Source organism: Mustela putorius, unplaced genomic scaffold (genome assembly GCF_011764305.1).
Source record: "Mustela putorius furo isolate JIRA1106 unplaced genomic scaffold, ASM1176430v1.1 tig00000228_pilon_pilon_pilon, whole genome shotgun sequence".
Taxonomy (NCBI): Eukaryota; Metazoa; Chordata; class Mammalia; order Carnivora; family Mustelidae; genus Mustela; species Mustela putorius.
The window spans coordinates 30,978,033-30,995,304 of record NW_025421322.1 but is presented as its reverse complement, the minus strand read 5'-3'; the positions used below and the strand labels follow the sequence as shown (position 1 = coordinate 30,995,304).

The following is a 17,272-nucleotide window of genomic DNA, read 5'->3' as shown; positions in this document are numbered from 1 at the left end:
GGTAATTACATTCCAATGAGGCCATTAGGGCACGGCCCTAATCCACTCTGACTGTGTCTTTGTAAAAGGAGATTAGGACACACAAGCAGAGGGGAGATCATGTGAGGACATGGGAAGAAGATGGCATCTCCAGGTTAAGGAGAGAGCCCACAGGAAAAAACAGCTCTGCTGACCCTTGATCTTAGACTTTGTAGCATCTAGAACAGTGGGAGAATCAATTTCTGGGTTTAAGCCACCCAGTCTGTGGCACTTTGTGATGGTAGCCTGAACAAATTAACACAATATGTAACAAATGGATTTTTTGTGCTCCAAATCACAGCCAGTTGGAGGAGTCAGATACAACAGAGAATAAGTCTCCTTCTGGGGTATCACTCCTTCTGGGGTATCACTCCACTGCTCAAGGCCAAGGTGAATGGACACCCCTTAGAAAGCCAGGTGCCATGGCTCAGCTCCTTAGCCACAATCTGCTCTCCTCACACCCTGCCCAGCCCAACTCAGTGCAGCAAGTCACCACCGGCCTGTGCTCTTTTGGACAAGGACTCATGAAAGTATTCACTCAGATTCATCCACACTTGAAGCCCAAGACTGATTGATCTTGAATCAGGGACACCATCTTTCTCAGACCAAGGGCATGAAAGCCAGAGAAGAAGAGCCCAAGTGTGCAGAGTGAGGAGGGTCCTTGAGGTCTTCCAACCCCAGCTCTTCCACTGCTAATGGTATGATCTAGAACAAAACAACAGTTTAACTCCTCAATCTCTCTCCCTATCTCTCTCTCATTTTCCTTATCTGTAAAGTGGCAATAAGAATCAGTGCCTATTTCACAGGATCATTGCAAGGATTAAATCATTGAATTCATATGAAAGCACTTGGTTAACTTTATTGTTTCCTGCAAAGACCAGGGAGGCATTAATTTCAACAGGTTAGAGCATTTACCTTGTACCAGATGCAAGAGACAGTACGCCTGATAGTGCAGGCCTCCAGAAAATATGAACTGGGTGATTAGAGGGCACTATGGGGTCTTTGCCTCACAGAATTCACACTAAATGAAGAGGCAGACAGTAGGAATCAAAGCATTGAAGTGTGAGGTGTGTGTGTGTGTGTGTGTGTGTGCGCGCGCGCGCGCACACACACGTGCGCAATTCCAAAAGCAGACCTTGAGACAAGGATTTGAGTGAAAGTATTTCACTTGGAGGTGGTTCCAGGAAGCCCCGGCAGGCAGGATAATGAGAAGCAAGAGAAGGGCTAAATGCGGCACTATCAGACAAGGTTCCTCTGTGGGCGACTGCAGCTCAATCCCACTGGGAATTCAGGGACAAGTCAAAAGCATACCTCACAGCTGCCTGGCCCAACGAGTGAAGGAGCGGAGGACCACAAGACGATTGCCATCAGTCAGTGGTTGAGAGCAGCTCCCCAGGGACATTAACTTCCTGGAGCGGTGAGCCCGCGGCTCGCGGGGGCAGAGTGCCCTCTAGTGGTCCGAGAAAAGCTCCATGCAAAGCTACGCAAGAGCCCACAGCTGGACTTGGGGGATAGAAACCATCAGTCAGGAAACCTGCAGAATCTACTACGGTGAGTACCTGGGAGTACAATGCTTCGCTGTTTCTGGAATTTGAGGTGCGATGCAGGGAATCACAGGCAATGAGGCTGAAGAGAAAGGTGGTGGCTAGGGCATGGTGTTTGAGCTTCATCCTGAGGGCAGTTGTGGGCCACTGGCAGGTTTTAAGAATGGGAGGAGGCATGGTCAATATTCTGTCTTTAAACGATTACTGTGGCCACCATGGGAAACATGCTTTGGGATGGGACAAGACAAGTCAAGGAACCCAGTGTGGGGAGGAAGATGGGTAGCCATTGGGCAGGAGGGGCAGAAAAAATATGAGACAAAAGAAAGCCAGCAGAAGGTGGCAATCTACTAAATCTGGACATAATGGAGAAGAAGGTGTCAAGGCATCTCTGCGCGTCTCTAACCTTGATGACTCAGAGACACTGGTGCCACGCACCAAGAGCATGAGGGGGCAGGTTTAGGTGGAGAGGAGAAGCATTTGGGTGTGGCATTTATAGCTTGAGGACCAACCCAGCTTGGGGTCCAGTAGCTGGAAGCCCAAGAGTGGGAGCTGACTTGAAGACAGGCGTTCAGAGGCTGTCCCACCTGAATGTCAGAGAAAGGTTAAGAGTAAACGTGATGGCCCGAGTAAGAGTGTGAACTCTGGACCTGGCTGTGGGTCAAGGACAGCCATCATCAACATTTCCGATGGAAGATAAGCCCCAAAAAAGGCATCTCTGAAGGAGCCAGACATAAGGAACACATAGGCGGCATCACTGAAACAAGGACAAAGTCCAAGACTCGTGGTCTTGGGAGGGATGACCCCACTGGCCTGCACAGAAGGCATGAAAGGATACCCATTCCACTTTGGCTGGCAGTTTAACCCACTCCAGAGTCATTTCATCTCAGCCTGACATGTGAGTGAGTGAACATCGCCAGGATAGGGAGAGGCAATGGAGGGAACTCGCTTGGGAAGTTTGCACAAAGAGAAGAAGAGATGGGTGGGTGGCTCCAGGTGTGTTCAGGTTCCAGAGCCCATCATAGTATTCCATATGGGGGACATTTGAAAAGGGAAGGGGTGCCGAGGAGAAAGAGGTGGAGGAAGAGAAGGAGTAAAGAAAAAGATCACTGCAGGAGGAAGTTGCTGAAGAAGTTAGAAGCAAGAGCTGCCAAGACATCCGGTAGAAACGTTGACCTTCAGCAGAAGGAGAATGCACTGTCTGCAACGGAAGCAGAAGGAATGAAAATAAATATGAACATAGGCACAAGTATGAGTATTGGAACAGAGCTGGGCCACTGCCAAGAGCCCTAGTTTTTGCCACAGAGGTAAGAGATGAGATCATTTCTTGAAAGGAATCGAGTGGGGAGTGAAGTTAGGGACAATGGTGAGGGTTTAGACTCATTGCTAGGAAAACAGAGAAGAAACAGACCAAGGACAAAGGATCTGCAATCAGAACTCATGGCCCAGCCAAGGCTGGAGACCATGAATTGTCAATGGCCCCAGGACATGTGGCTACCGTGTTGACATGACGGTGTCAGAGCCTCATTCTCTGTCCTCTCCGTGGACACCTGTACGTGGGTGCAGGTGCACATGCTCATGGGGGAGCATCACCACAGACCCTCACCGCTGATGACCGTTTCTGGCTCCCTCTGTGTGTCTCCCCATGCAGGAGCTGTATTCTCAATCCTATGATGCCGTCGGGGTGATGTTTGCCTCCATCCCGGGGTTTGCAGACTTTTACTCTCAGACTGAAATGAATAACCAAGGAGTGGAGTGCCTGCGCCTGCTGAATGAAATCATTGCTGACTTCGATGAGGTAAATCAAAGCCTCAGAAACCTATAGTCCCCAGTGGGCATCACTGTTGTCCTAGCATCACGTTTGCTGCGGCAATAGCTTGTACTCACAGAACCACAGGCTGCAGTATGAACACAAACATGTATTAGCTAATTTAAGTATCATGTGAGATAAACACCATTGTTTTTCCATCTGAGGAATCAAGATCAGTAGTCTCAGCGAGGCAGGGCGATCTAACCCAATGGAAAACCACCATCAAATGGCAAAACCAGCACTTGATTGGAGGCCACTGCTACACAGACACTGGCATCGCAGACTTGGGACTTATAGGGATATTTCTCCATCTCCTCTAAATGCCAGAGATAAAGCCATCAATTCACATCTGGTCAAAGACCTAAATACAAGTATGCACATGTTCCAGATAGTGCTTTCTCCTTTTAGGCTCCATGAGTGTAAAGAACACATGACATAGGCGGATATACTTATACTGCACTGTATTTACATGAACAGACTTGGCAGGAGTGATCCTCTGCCACCCCCATCTTCTAGCTTCAAGTAGGGCACCATTGTCTATCCATTTGCCCAGGCCTGAGAAGGGAAGTAATTCATCAAGAAAATGCTAAGGAAGAGGCCATGCAAAGATGGGATTCGGCGGAGGTCTAGCCTCCTAGCCTGATCCCTGGGGAGCTCAGCAGCATAAGTGACACCACAGGGTGGTTTCACGCTGGGGCAAGGGGGCCACGTGTACACCTATGTTTGTCAGCCATTGCCTGTGGGCTTCCCCTTGGTGGAGGAAGTTGCCTCACTTCCCAGGCACTTCCAGCAAGAGGGTTCTCAATGGCTCAAGGCAGTTCTCCAAAAAAGGGTGCAGCAGTGCATTGTCAGCAGCCAGGCCTCATGGCATTCTTGAGAATGACCCCATAATGGAGATGTGGATGGAGCACGAAGAACATTAGTGACTCATTCAATGTCCTCTCCCTTGAGCCCCATGTTCCATTTAGCTACTGAGTTCTGTGGGTTCCTTCTTGATGGCTCTTTGGTCTGTCCCTTCATCAGCATCAGTACTGCCCTCTTCTTGCTCTTGGCCATCTTACTTCTTTTTTTTTTTTAATTAAATTTATTTATTTTCAGCATAACAGTATTCATTATTTTTTTCACCACACCCAGTGCTCCATGCAATCCGTGCCCTCTCTAATACCCACCACCTGGTTCCCCCACCTCTTCAAACCCCTCAGATTGTTTTTCAGAGTCCATAGTCTCTCATGGTTCACCTCCCCTTCCAATCTCCCCCAACTCCCTTCTCCTCTCCATCTCCCCTTGTCCTCCATGCTATTTGTTATGCTCCACAAATAAGTGAAACCATATGAGAATTGACTCTCTCTGCTTGACTTATTTCACTCCACATAATCTCTTCCAGTCCCGTCCATGTTGCTACAAAAGTTGGGTATTCATCCTTTCTGATGGAGGCATCATACTCCATCGTGTATATGGACCACATCTTCCTTACCCATCTTACTTCTCCCCTGGACGACTGCAGCATTCTCTAGCTGCCCCTTCCTGCACCTTACCTAAGCCATCATCAAAAGCATGACTATCTCTTCACATCCCTTTGAAACCTCAAGCCCGTCAGTTTGTCATCTCCTCATAGGTCACCTGAGGCTTTGCACTTGCTAACCCTCTACCCTCTCTGGCCTTTCCTCCCACTGCATGCCACCTGGCCCCCTTCCCACCAACCAGCTGCTTACAAGCCATTATGCCCACCTGGCTATTCCACACGCTGCTCTTTCTGCTCCAAAATTATGCCATCCTTACCATACTCTGTCCTGTTTCCCTCAATATCACGGCCGGCAGAAAACCTAATACTGAACACTCCTTTCAAATATCTTCTCTAGTGCTGACACCTCTTCTAATCTCCTTTCTAGCCTTGTAAATGTTGTTACTCCTATTTCCATGAAAAACTTATACTCTGAAACTTTCCATCATGGAGCCTAAAACCTTTCAGTGCACAGATCTGCAGCCCCCACTAGTCCCTAAGTTCTGGGAAAGAAACCCACCTTATTAGTATAGGTGTTTACCATGTGTTGCCACAAATGCAAAGCAATTTCAATAGATAGCATTCAGTTTTTACTTCTCCCTCAACAAAACCCACAAGGTAGGAATTATTAGCTTTCGTTTTATAAAGAAGCAACACTGACACCAAGACAGCCCAGGCTTTTGCCACCACTAAATAGTGCTGCCAACATTTGAACCCAGGTCCACCATACTGTTTTGGTTTTTAACCATTAACTGGCATTCATGGTTCTAGTTCTGTAGTCAAAAAGGCAACAGTGATCATTTTAGTTGCTCTAGGGATGGAAGTGGGGATCAAGATAAATAAGACACGGTCACTCCTGGTTTCCATAGCCTCGCAGTCTAGTGAGGGACGAGACCACTGACTCACCTTCACTCGCAAAGTCAGCGGTTAAGTGTACTCATACAGAGGCCTTGCATTGTGGAGAGTGGAGGGTGATTCCATGATAATAGTTCCTTTATTCCATCTCTTTGTGACAGGCCATCCACTCATAAAGGTAGAAATCATACTCTAATGTAACCTGGTAAGTCCTCATGGACTAGCACTGTGCCTAGAACATAGAAGATGTTCATAACAGATGCTTACTAAGTATTTGCTAAAGGGATAAATCAATCAATCAATCAATTAATAGGGGACATAAACAAACTGGAAAGTAGCAAGGTGAAGATAAACTAATGTAATCCAAAACACATATTTAAATTTAAAAAATAATAATAAGATAGCTGTATTTTTTTTAACTGTCTGACGGTTGAGCCATCGGGCAGTTTTATTTTAAACTCTATAGTCCCTTATCTCCCAAAAGTACTCAAAAGCATGTTTTCAAATTGTAATAAATAAATATGAACTAAATTTCCTTCTCCGTGCCCCAATTTGTAGACACCTGGTGTCTTAGAAAAATAAGACAGTGCCCCTAGTAGCAGAGGTGGATTTTTACAGAGGGAAGTTGGATTGGCTAGGGGAGGGGAAGATTGGTCCTGGAGCTGGGTTTTAGACCAGGAGGAGGGGAGAGGGAGGAACTGGAGGGCAGTGAGAGAAGAGAAGAGGGCAGAGATGAGAGGGAGAATCGAAAAGAAGACGTAAGGGAGGGTGTGGAGAAAGGGGAACCCTCTTCCACTGCTAGTGGGAAATGCAAACCGGCACAGCAATTCTGGAAGACAATATGGAGTTTCCACCAAACGCTAAAAACAGATCTGCCCTACGACACAGCAATTACACTAGTCGGTATTTATCCAAAAGATACAAGCAGAGTGATTCAAAGGGGCACCTGCAACCCGATGTTTATAGTAACAATGTCCACAATAGCCAAACTATGGAAAGAATCCAAATGTCCATTGACTGATGAATATACACACATATATATGTATATATATATATATACATATATATATACACACACACACATATATACATATACATATACATATATACACACACACATACACAGTGGGATATTACTTAGCCATCAAAAAGGATGGACTCTTGCCATTTGCAAGGATATAGATGAAGCTTAGCATAATACTAAGTGAAGTATGTCAGAGAACAACAAATACCTTGTGATCATTCATATGTGGAATTTAAAAAACAAAACAGACGAACATAGAGGAAGGGAAGGAAAAATAAAATAAGACCAAATCAGAGAGGGGGACAAATCATAGAGACTCTTCACTCTAGGAAACAAGCAGGGTTCCTGGAGGGGAGGTGGGTGGGAGCATTGGTAACTGGGTGAGGAGAATGAAGGAGGCGTGTGATATAATGAGCACTGGGTGTTATAAGCAACTAATGAATCACAGTATATGTTAATGCAGTATATGTTAACTAATTATAATACAGTGTATGTTAACTAATTAAATTTTAAATTTAAAAAATTTTTAAAAGGAAAGAAGGGGAGGAAATGGGAAGAATTAAAAGGGAGGGGGCAGAGGAAGAGGGAAGAGTATGCAGTCAGCAGGAAAGTTCCCTGGCCTGCCAACCCTAAGCACTCAGCTTTCCCCACATGAGTCCTCAGGACACCCAGACATGCCTTCTTCCTTTGTGTCAAGAGAGACCTCCACGTTCTGCCCTGGCTAAGCTGCAGCCAGATGCCCTGGTGCTGACTTTAGTAATGACGCTGCTCTTCTTGCTGATAAAAGTACCACGGGAATCTGAGAGCATGAGACACTCTTTCTTGGCTCAGAGGAAAGCAGAACATTTCATGGACTGCATGCTCCAGGACTGGGTTTGAAATAACCCCATGCTGGGCCTCCTTGTCCCATGGCCCCTGCTTGTTGAAGGCCAAAGTGTGCTCCCACATCTCAGTGCTCCATGCGGATGAGTGAATTAATAAAGGGGTTGATTAGAAACCATGTTATGTCCCCAGATGCTTTTAGCTATATGGCAGATACTTTTGCTGCAGGGACATTCGTTGAAATAATGAAGCCTCTTGCTGCCTTCTGATTGACTTCTGAGGAGGAGGCAGCTTTGTTTGAGCCTGAAATTGGCCCGTGGCCAAGTCATTCCAAGAGAAGAGGAAAGAAGAGCTCCCTTCCCTCTAGGAAGCTGGGGAAAGGCAATTATAAGGAGGCAGAGGGAGGGAGAGGGACAACCGAAGATATGCCAAGATCCCCCAAGATAATATTTTAACAGCCACAGGGCTGCTAAGAGACCAAACCTGCTTGGTTGTGTGCAAGGGCAAATGTCAGACATGATCCCAGGCTAAGGACATGCAATGCAGGCTGCTCCAGCCACTTCCCTTCCTGGGTGTGGTTGGTGGAACCTTCACCAGGGCAAAACAGTGGCTTCACGTTAGCTCAAGAAACAAAAATAATAAACAAAGCATGCTTCATCTGTGAATCAGGCTATAAACACACACACACACACACACACACACACACACACACGCATATACAGGCACACACCCCAAACCAAATCACAAAAGCACCTGCAGTGTTTTCCTTGTTTCCCAGAAGAATTTCTCTCCAGCTGGAATTTTTCACATTTTCTTAGTTCCAGATTAATTTTGAGAGGATGCCTGTAGCAAGTCGTGTGTAGAAAACCCATCTCATCTTCTTTGTCTGACCCACCTGTGGCATGAGCCCCTGAGCATATTATAGGCTTAAAGGGAGACAGAGAGTTGGAAAACCAAAAGTTGTATCTAAATCCCTACCAACATAGGGGAATCAGAGGTTAGAGCTTAGCCCTGGGAGCCAGGGAGGTTTGAGTTTTGAACCTACATCCTCCACCCAGGGCTGGCTTCATGGATGTGTGACCTGTTTGGGGCCCATAGTGAGAAACAGTCAGAATCTGGATATCTTTGAAGGTGAGCTAAGGATTTCCCGAAGGGTTGGGTGTGGGTTATTGTTGAGTCTGTAATCAAAGGAACAAGACTGATACAAAGTGAAGGTCAAGCAAAGCTTTATTTTGCGCCAAGCATGGAGAATCAAACTGACTGGTTGGGGCCATCTCTTACAAAGAGGTGACCCCTCCCAGCCTCACACACTAACTTTTATAGAGGTGGTTGAGCCGGGTTATACACAGGTGGCCAATGAGATTGCAATACACAGAGAAAACTGCACAGTCATGCTAGGTCAGAAACACACAGAGAAAACTGCATAGTCATGCTAGGTCACACATGGGTGGCCAATTGAATTTCAATTTACCTTAGTAGATATATGCGTGCCCCACTGATTGGATGTCTCCACCTGGCCTGACCCACCCTTGTATCTGGGCTTCGCAAGATACCCTTGTATCTGCCCTTCCTCTGGGAGGGGCAGGGTCAATCTAAGCTCACTGTATAAACACAAAATGGCTCCCTCGCTAAGTAGGCCCTTACAGTTAAGATGTTTTTATCCAGAACAGTTGGAAAAGTGGAGACACCGTGACTCAAGATGGTGGGTGGATAGAGAACCAAAGGTATTTTTTTGGGAATGGCAGGCTAGTGATGCCTCTGAGGCCAGTGACAGGGATGTCACTGAGCAACTTTGTGTAAAAAGAGTCTGATGGTCAAGGGAAAACACATACATTTAGGAATCTTCAGCAAAGAGATCACAAGGTAGTAAGTTATTTTTTTAGGTTGTTTTTTTTTTTTTTTAATTTATGTAATAGAGGGAGAGGGAGAGAGAGAATCTTAATCAGACTCCCCACTGAACATGAGCAAGCAGGACACAGGTCTCGATCCCATGACTCTTAGATCGTGACCTGAGCAGAAATCAAGAGTTGATCACTTAACTGACTGAGCCACCCAGGCACCCCAGGTAAGTTAAAATGGAAAAGAGAAGAGGTATGAGGCCTGAGCCTTGGGGATACCAACACCATGAGTTAAGGAAAATAAGAAGGAACTAGCAAAGGGGACTGAGGAATTGCCAGTGACATGGAAGAAAAGCCATGCGTGGGCAGAAATCATGTGTTTGGGAAAGGTGTCACAGCCCATTGTCAGATCCTGCCAGTGAGCCAAACAGGGTGAGGCCAGTGGTCAGCCAGTTGGAAAAGTTGTCACAAGTCCAGACAAGAGTAATGTCACTGTCAAGGGGGAACTCGGGATGCCAGTCTAGAGTGGATTTAGAAAAGAACAGGGAAGAAGTTGGAGGCAGTGAGGAGAGACAACTCTTTGAGTATTTTTATAGCAAAAGAAATGTGGTGTCCACCAGGACTTTTCTTAAGATGGGAAAAATAACCACAGCCCTCTTCCTGCTTCTTTGAACCTACTGTGCATTTTCCCCAACCTCCAGCCATCATTTGTGTTGTCCCCTCTTTCCTGATGCTCCTTCCAATCCTTTTCAGGCTCCAGTCTCCCAGCATACAAAACCACGCACACACACTAAAAGACCCTTCCTTCCTCACTCTTAAAAGTGAAACTAGAGATCTTTTGCTCAGGGAGGCCTCCAGATGTTATCAAAATGCTCCATTCTCCCTGTTCCTACACCCTAGGTGTATTTCCACCATGCACTTTCCTAGAATTGAGCTAGGGCACATTTTGTGCAATTATTATTTTAACATGTGGTCCGCGCCCCTGCCTGGGCTGTCAGCCCTCTGATGGATGGCTGGGACCTCCCATCTTGTTCATGAGATTTCGCAGAAGCTCAATGGATAGTTGCTGTATTAGTCATTACCATTGCTATAACAAATCGCCACCAATTTAGTGACTTGAAACAACAGAAATTTATTATGTTACAGTTTAGAGGTCATAAGTCCAAAATGGATCTCACAGGTTAAATCAAGGTGTCATCGGGGCTGTGTTTCTTCTGGAGCCTCAAGGGAGAATCCATATCATTACAGCTTCTAAAGGCCACCTGCGTTTCTTGCCTTGTGGCTCCTTCCTCCATCTGTAGAGCCGGCAGTCACACCTCTGACTTCTGCTTCTGCCCCCACATTGCTTTCTCTAACTTTCTTGCCTCCTCCTTCCGCTTGTAAGGATGCTTGTGATTACTTGGGGCACACCCAGCTAATCTAGGGAATCTTCCTATCTCAGAATCATTAAGTTCATCACATCTACAAAGTCCTTTCTGCCATGAAAGGTAACATATCCTCAGGTTCCAAGGATTAGGACATGGACATCTGTTGAGGGGAGTAGAATGGGAAACCACAGGAGGGTTTTGCATGGACCGGGGACATGATCTGACTTGCTATGGAATGGGATCACTCGGGCTGCTGGCATGGGAGTGTGGGGGTGAGGGAGGGAGCAGGTAGGTCATGGTGGTACAACAACCAGGTATAAGCCAACAATGGCTCAGACCAGTATGCTGACAACAAGTGTTAAGATTCCAAATACACTTGAAGGTATAGCCAAAAAGATTTGTTGGTGGATCGGGGAACATTTGTGATTTCTTTTTTGAACCAATAAAATAACCATATATTTTGAAGATTCACTGAAACAGATCTACTCCTTAAAGAGTATCTGGGCACACCTATCATGACACCTGGCACTTCGCAGGTGCTCAGTAAACATATGTTGACTGCCTTAAGGCATGCTTCTCAGAGAGAAAATTAGCTGTCTCAAGGATGCTAAACCAGACACAGGTAGTCCTCATTGTGAGCCAGGGGCCTGTTTCAGGAAAGTACCCGCATCTTCTGGAAAAATAAACACCAGGACTAACATCATTGCCTGGATCTATTTTAGCTCCTCGGTGAAGACCGGTTCCAAGACATTGAAAAGATTAAGACCATTGGCAGCACCTACATGGCTGTGTCAGGCCTGTCCCCCGAAAAACAGGTAAAGAAGCTCCTTGCTCTCAGCCACACTGCATGGCAGATGCTTCACTATGGTCATGCCAGTGAAGGCAGTGAGGCCACCATCACCAGCCTGCATGCGGGCTGGTGGGGAGAGACTCTGATGAACGGGATATTCTAGTTGTGTGACGTACATTTGTTCCCACGGGCAGTGGGGTCTACTGGATGAAACAATGCTTCTTTATGACTGAGAAACCTCTAGGCTCCATTCTGAGCCTTGTTGTTGACTTGATGAACAAAATCAGGGCCACGAAATTACCCTGGGTATGGGTTAGTAATGGGTATTACCAAACCACTGGTATTACCATTGGTAATGATGAGCCAGCCTGTTTTCTTATTCTTACGGTATGTAAGAATATTAGTAATATCTCCCACTCTGTTGAGGGCTGACTATGGGCCAGGCACCAGTGTCAAGTAGGAACACTAGTATCTACCTTCCAACCTTAGTAGATGAGACCTGAGACTGTACCATGCTCCCATGCAAAAGCCTACATGGATAGTAGTCTATGTTACTAGGAAGAAGGATTCCTCATTTCTTCTTCTCATCCTTCCTTCGCTTGCTTTCCAACTAAAAACCTAGAAGCATTCCATGAGCACTTACCTGGGAAGACACACACACTAGTCACTGGATGCACATGTGTGGAGCTTTATAGCAGGGTCCACGAAGTACAATCTGCATGCCAGATCTGACCCACCATTTGTTTTTGTCAATAAAACTTTATTGAAACACAGCATACCCATATATACATAGTTTATCTTTGGCTCCTTTGAAGCTAAAATGGCGGCATTGAGCAACCATGACAAAGCCAAAAATATTACTACCTGGCCCACCACAGAAATTATTTGATCTGCTCTGCTCTGCTTTGCTCTGCTCTGCTCTGCTCTGCTCTGCTCTGCTCTGGAGGAGCACAGAGTGCTTTCAAATACGCAATCTCATGCAATCCCTGGGAAGCAGTCAGGGCATGTGTGCAAATCCCCATTTTATAGATGAGGAGATTGAGGTTCAGAGAGGCCCTGAAGCTTACTCTCATCTTTCCTCAGGAGTTCTATGAGCAAAGGTCTATATGAAACATCCCTTAAACAGATGGTGTGAGTGCTTCAAAGGAAATATACAGATTTCCTAGCACTTACACACACACACTCTCTCTCTCTCTCTCTCTCTCACACACACACACATACACACACACACACACACACACACCTGTAAGTGTACTCAGGAATGCATGGCATGTTAACCCAACAGGTGTAGAGGTGGGGAAAGGAATATGATGAGCCATGCATATTACACTCGCTTCAGCAAATCTCCCGTCATCCTGCGTCTCGGGGATGCTGCCGACTCTAGTGTACAGAGGCTCACATACCTCGTTATCTCCATCTCAGGGGCACACAGATGTGTTAGGACATAGGACAGGCCCCTGCTGCAGAAAGATTCATGTTTGCCACAGCGAATGAATTCTTCTCTCCCCTCTGCTCCAGCAATGTGAAGACAAGTGGGGACATTTGTGCGCCCTGGCTGACTTCTCCCTCGCCCTGACTGAGAGCATACAGGAGATCAACAAACATTCCTTCAACAATTTCGAACTCCGGATTGGTGAGTAGCCGCTGGAGGTGTGGTGAGTGGGATCCCATAAAGCTGGCTGGCCTGGCTCCATCAGAACCTCCCATGCCCTGGACTATGGGTAGCTTTCTCCTGCAAAATGCAACAGGCTCGGTGTGACCTTGCCAAGGACAAGGACAGCATCAGCTCAGGTCAGTCTGGCCTTCTTGTCACTCAGGGTGCCAGAAGCCAGGGAACAATGCTGGCCTGTGTGCAGAAATACACAGCAAACACTACAAGTTACCTTTCTTCCAAGTTACTTGTGCAGTACACTACCCACACAAGACCCTGCTGAGGGAGAGAGATGAGTCATCTGTCCTTTCATTATGACTTCATGTCATCTGATGCTGTTGGTCAGTGTGCTGCTCCCCAGTTCTTCTGGATAATGCCCTAAAACAAAAGCAGGATTTGACTCCTAAGTTTGTCAGATGCTGTATTGCTCAGGGACAGACAGAAAACCTTTCAGCTCTTCCCATGGTCACACAGCTCACACTTCCTTGAGCTTAGAGACATCCAGGAGTGATGCAACAGTGCAATGGAAATCATAGCAATGTGACTAAGGGCCCTTTATGATGTGTATAACTCATCAATGTCTTCAGCATCTCTGCTGATTCTAGGAGGCCTCCTCCAGCAGCACAGTGTAAACACCCCTGCTCTAGTCCACATCCTCATTTCATAGTGGGTCAATTCAGGCCCGGAGAAGGAGAGTAATAGCTTATGATCACACAGCCAAATGGCCACTCGGGAAGGGGCTCCAAGACATCCGGACAGATCAATGACATTCTGGCTGCCAGGTTCCAGGCGAACACAGCCTTTGCTGTAGTGTTCAGATTTTAGATGTCCTCTGGCCAGCATACCATCGACTGACTTAGCTTTCCCTGAGTAGCTTTCAAGAAACAAGGGTCAAGAAATGCCAATATCTGACTTGTCAGAGCAACCAAATGCCACGCACCTTTGTTCACCAAAATAAAAAGAAGTTCTGTTTTATGTTTTGGATCTATGGCTGGGATGCTCGGGGCTTGTTCCCACATGTTCCATCGACCCTACGTGTCCTTTCTGAAATCAGTGACTACACACTTGAACAAGGACTAAAAAAGCAGAACATCAACCTTGAACAAAGCAGGAGATGTCGCTGGGGTCAGGGCTGACTCTTGGTGTGAAATTCAGAGTTCTGGCATCGTTCAGGGGTTAGAAGATCATTTTCCTAGCTTCCCTGGGCATCTCCGTTTGTGTTTGGGGTCCACTGAGACTGGTTCTACAACATTGGGCAAGCCATTCGAACCCTCTGAATGTCCGTTTCCTCGTGTGAAAGCTGGGCACCCGTCACCCCCCCCCCACAGTAGTAACGTGGAATCAGACAGGGTAATGCCTGTAACATGGTCTGCAAATCATAGAGAGATCTCCGTCACTGTAGTTCCCATGTGGTCCAAAAGGTCTGCATCCCCAATTTCTTAGTCACTTCTATCTGATTTTGTGTAGGGCAGGGAGGGGTTTTCTCTTCCCTCTGCCTGCAATGATCTAACCCAGATATCTGCATGGCTTCTCCTGTCACTGTCTTCAGATTTCCACTCAGAAAGGCCTTTCCTCACTATCCTTTCCCAGAATGTCCCCTCCCATCTTTCTCCCTCTAACCCAACTGGTTTTTCTTTACAGCCTTTATGATTCATTGATAAATTACTTTTTTGTTTGTTTGTTTCTGTCTCTCCCCAGTAGAAGGTAAGCTCCATGAGGGCTGGGGCTATGTCTCTTTTCCTTTCCATCATATCCCCCATGCCTGAAATAGTGTTGGTCCTGAGCAGGTGTCTAGTCAGTTTGGTAGAATACATGAGAAATTCTAAGTCTACTAGCAGGAGACAGACATGCCCACCAACATGATTAGTGAAATGCTATCATTCCTAGAAGAAGCCCATGTTGCATAAAAGAGGAGTCATTGAAACTGTCTTCAAAGACATTTGCCAAATTAACCATGGGATTGGGCAGACATGACAGTCCAAGCCAGGAGATGAGCAGGGACAAAGGCACGGAGGTGCGTTGAAGGCTGGCAGGTGAGGGCAACTCCAGCACTTTGGGGTGGGTACAAGGCAAGGTGAAGGGTGAGAAGGTAAAAGTGAAGGGGAGAGTGGTAGTGAAGGAGCCAGATTCAAGATGCCCTTGACTGTGATTCCAAGGTGCATGGGCATCATCCTACAGGCCAAAGGAGCCATGGCAGGTGTTGAAGTGGGCTGGAGCTTGGTCAGATGCCCTTCAGCAGTGGTATGGAGGACGGTCTGCAGGAAGACAAGACAGGGGATGGGGAAGCCAGTTGGGAGGCTTTTGCCATGAACCAAGGGAACCAAGGGAACCAAAGGAATGAACCAAGGGAATGAACCAAGGGAATAAAAGCAGACAGAGAAGGAAAATGCCTACCCAAGCTCTCAGAGCTCTGTAGTAGCAGAGGCTGAAGGACACCCAACATCCTGACTCATGGTCCAGTGCTCTGTCTGTCCCAGCAGCTGAAATAAGTCATTGTCCACGTGAGAATAATAACAGCTTCTTCTTGAGTCCTCCTTGGTTGTCAGGCACCATGCTAAGGCCTTACTTCCATAATCTCAATTCATCCTCTCCATTGGGGATGGGAAAAGTGAGGTCCACATAGGCTAAAGAATGGACACTGGCCATATATGTAATGAGTGACTGATGCAGGATCTGGGCCCTACAATGTATCCGCAGAGACAACCTGCTCACTGGTCACTGTCCCAGGCAGGGGTGCAGCCATCTCAGAGATATCCCTCTTCTCTCATCTCTCATTCCTTTGGTCACCTGCAGGCATCAGCCATGGCTCCGTGGTAGCTGGCGTTATTGGCGCTAAGAAACCACAGTATGACATTTGGGGCAAAACCGTGAACCTGGCAAGTCGAATGGACAGCACAGGTGTCAGTGGCAGGATCCAAGTCCCCGAGGAGACCTATCTCATCCTGAAGGACCAGGGCTTTGCCTTTGACTACCGAGGGGAGATCTATGTGAAGGGCATCAGTGAACAGGAAGGAAAAATCAAAACGTACTTTCTGCTGGGAAGAGTCCAACCCAATCCATTCATCTTGCCCCCGAGAAGACTGCCCGGGCAGTACTCCTTGGCCGCAGTCGTCCTGGGCCTTGTCCAGTCTCTCAACAGGCAAAGGCAGAAGCAGCTGCTCAACGAGAACAACAACACGGGGATTATCAAGGGTCATTACAACCGGCGGACTTTGTTGACACCCAGCGGGCCAGAGCCTGGAGCCCAAGCCGAAGGCACCGACAAGTCTGATTTGCCATAAAAGCATTTTCTTTGTGTTTCTTTTTTTGTATTTCTTTTATATATAAAATAAATATACTAATAAAAAGGTTTAATTTTTTTTAAAACAAGGATGGTTTCATTAGTCTTTGGCTACACTAAACTGAAGATAGGAGTTGAGTTTCTCTTCCATCACAGAACTTTACTGACCACCTCTTATGTACAAGGTTCCTTGGGAACACAGATAAATAAGGCTCAGTCCCTGACATTGAGAGGTTCACAGCTGAGTGTGAAAAGAGGGACTTGTAATTAGACATTTGACACACCTGTCTTTTATTGAGCTCCTGCAGTGTGAAGGGCCCAATGCCCAACTCTTTCCATAATGACCTCATGTATTCCCCACAGTACTTTGTACATCCCTTCAACCAGCATATATTGAGCACCTACAATGTTCCTCTGCTTTCCTAAGCTCCAGAGAAATCCTGGCATAAGTCTTACCCTCATAGAGTTAGCATTCAGGGTGGGGATAATATATCATATTCTTATAATGGCCTACCTCCAGGTAGGGGTAGAGACAATAAGGAAAATCTGGTAGAACAGTGGGGAAAAATAATTGGGGGTCAGGGAGGCTGTTGAGCTGGAATCCACAAGAAAGACGTCTTCGAGGGCTTCATGTTGAAGATTCACTTTAATCGGTGGGAACGGAGCATCCTGGCGAAAAGTGAAGGAGTCAGAAAGACTCAGAAAGGCCCAGAAGTGGGATCAAGCCCATGAGACCTGTTGGAGGAACAGAGACAAGTCATGAGTAGGGAAGCAG

At 46.6% G+C, this 17,272-nt stretch overlaps 1 protein-coding gene across 3 annotated transcripts in view; it reads left to right on the top strand.

Annotated features, from left to right (window-relative positions):
- The window catches only part of ADCY8 (adenylate cyclase 8), a 221,171-nt gene extending 204,585 nt beyond the window's left edge, over positions 1-16,586 (top strand). For all 3 annotated transcript variants that reach the window (XM_004743568.3, XM_004743567.3, XM_004743566.3), the window contains 4 exons: positions 3,211-3,357; positions 11,499-11,591; positions 13,085-13,199; positions 16,011-16,586. In XM_004743568.3, coding sequence (XP_004743625.1) covers positions 3,211-3,357; positions 11,499-11,591; positions 13,085-13,199; positions 16,011-16,498 — 843 coding nt within the window. In that variant the 3' untranslated portion in view covers positions 16,499-16,586. The remainder of the gene's footprint in view (positions 1-3,210; positions 3,358-11,498; positions 11,592-13,084; positions 13,200-16,010) is intronic.
- Positions 16,587-17,272: the final 686 nt, after the last annotated feature.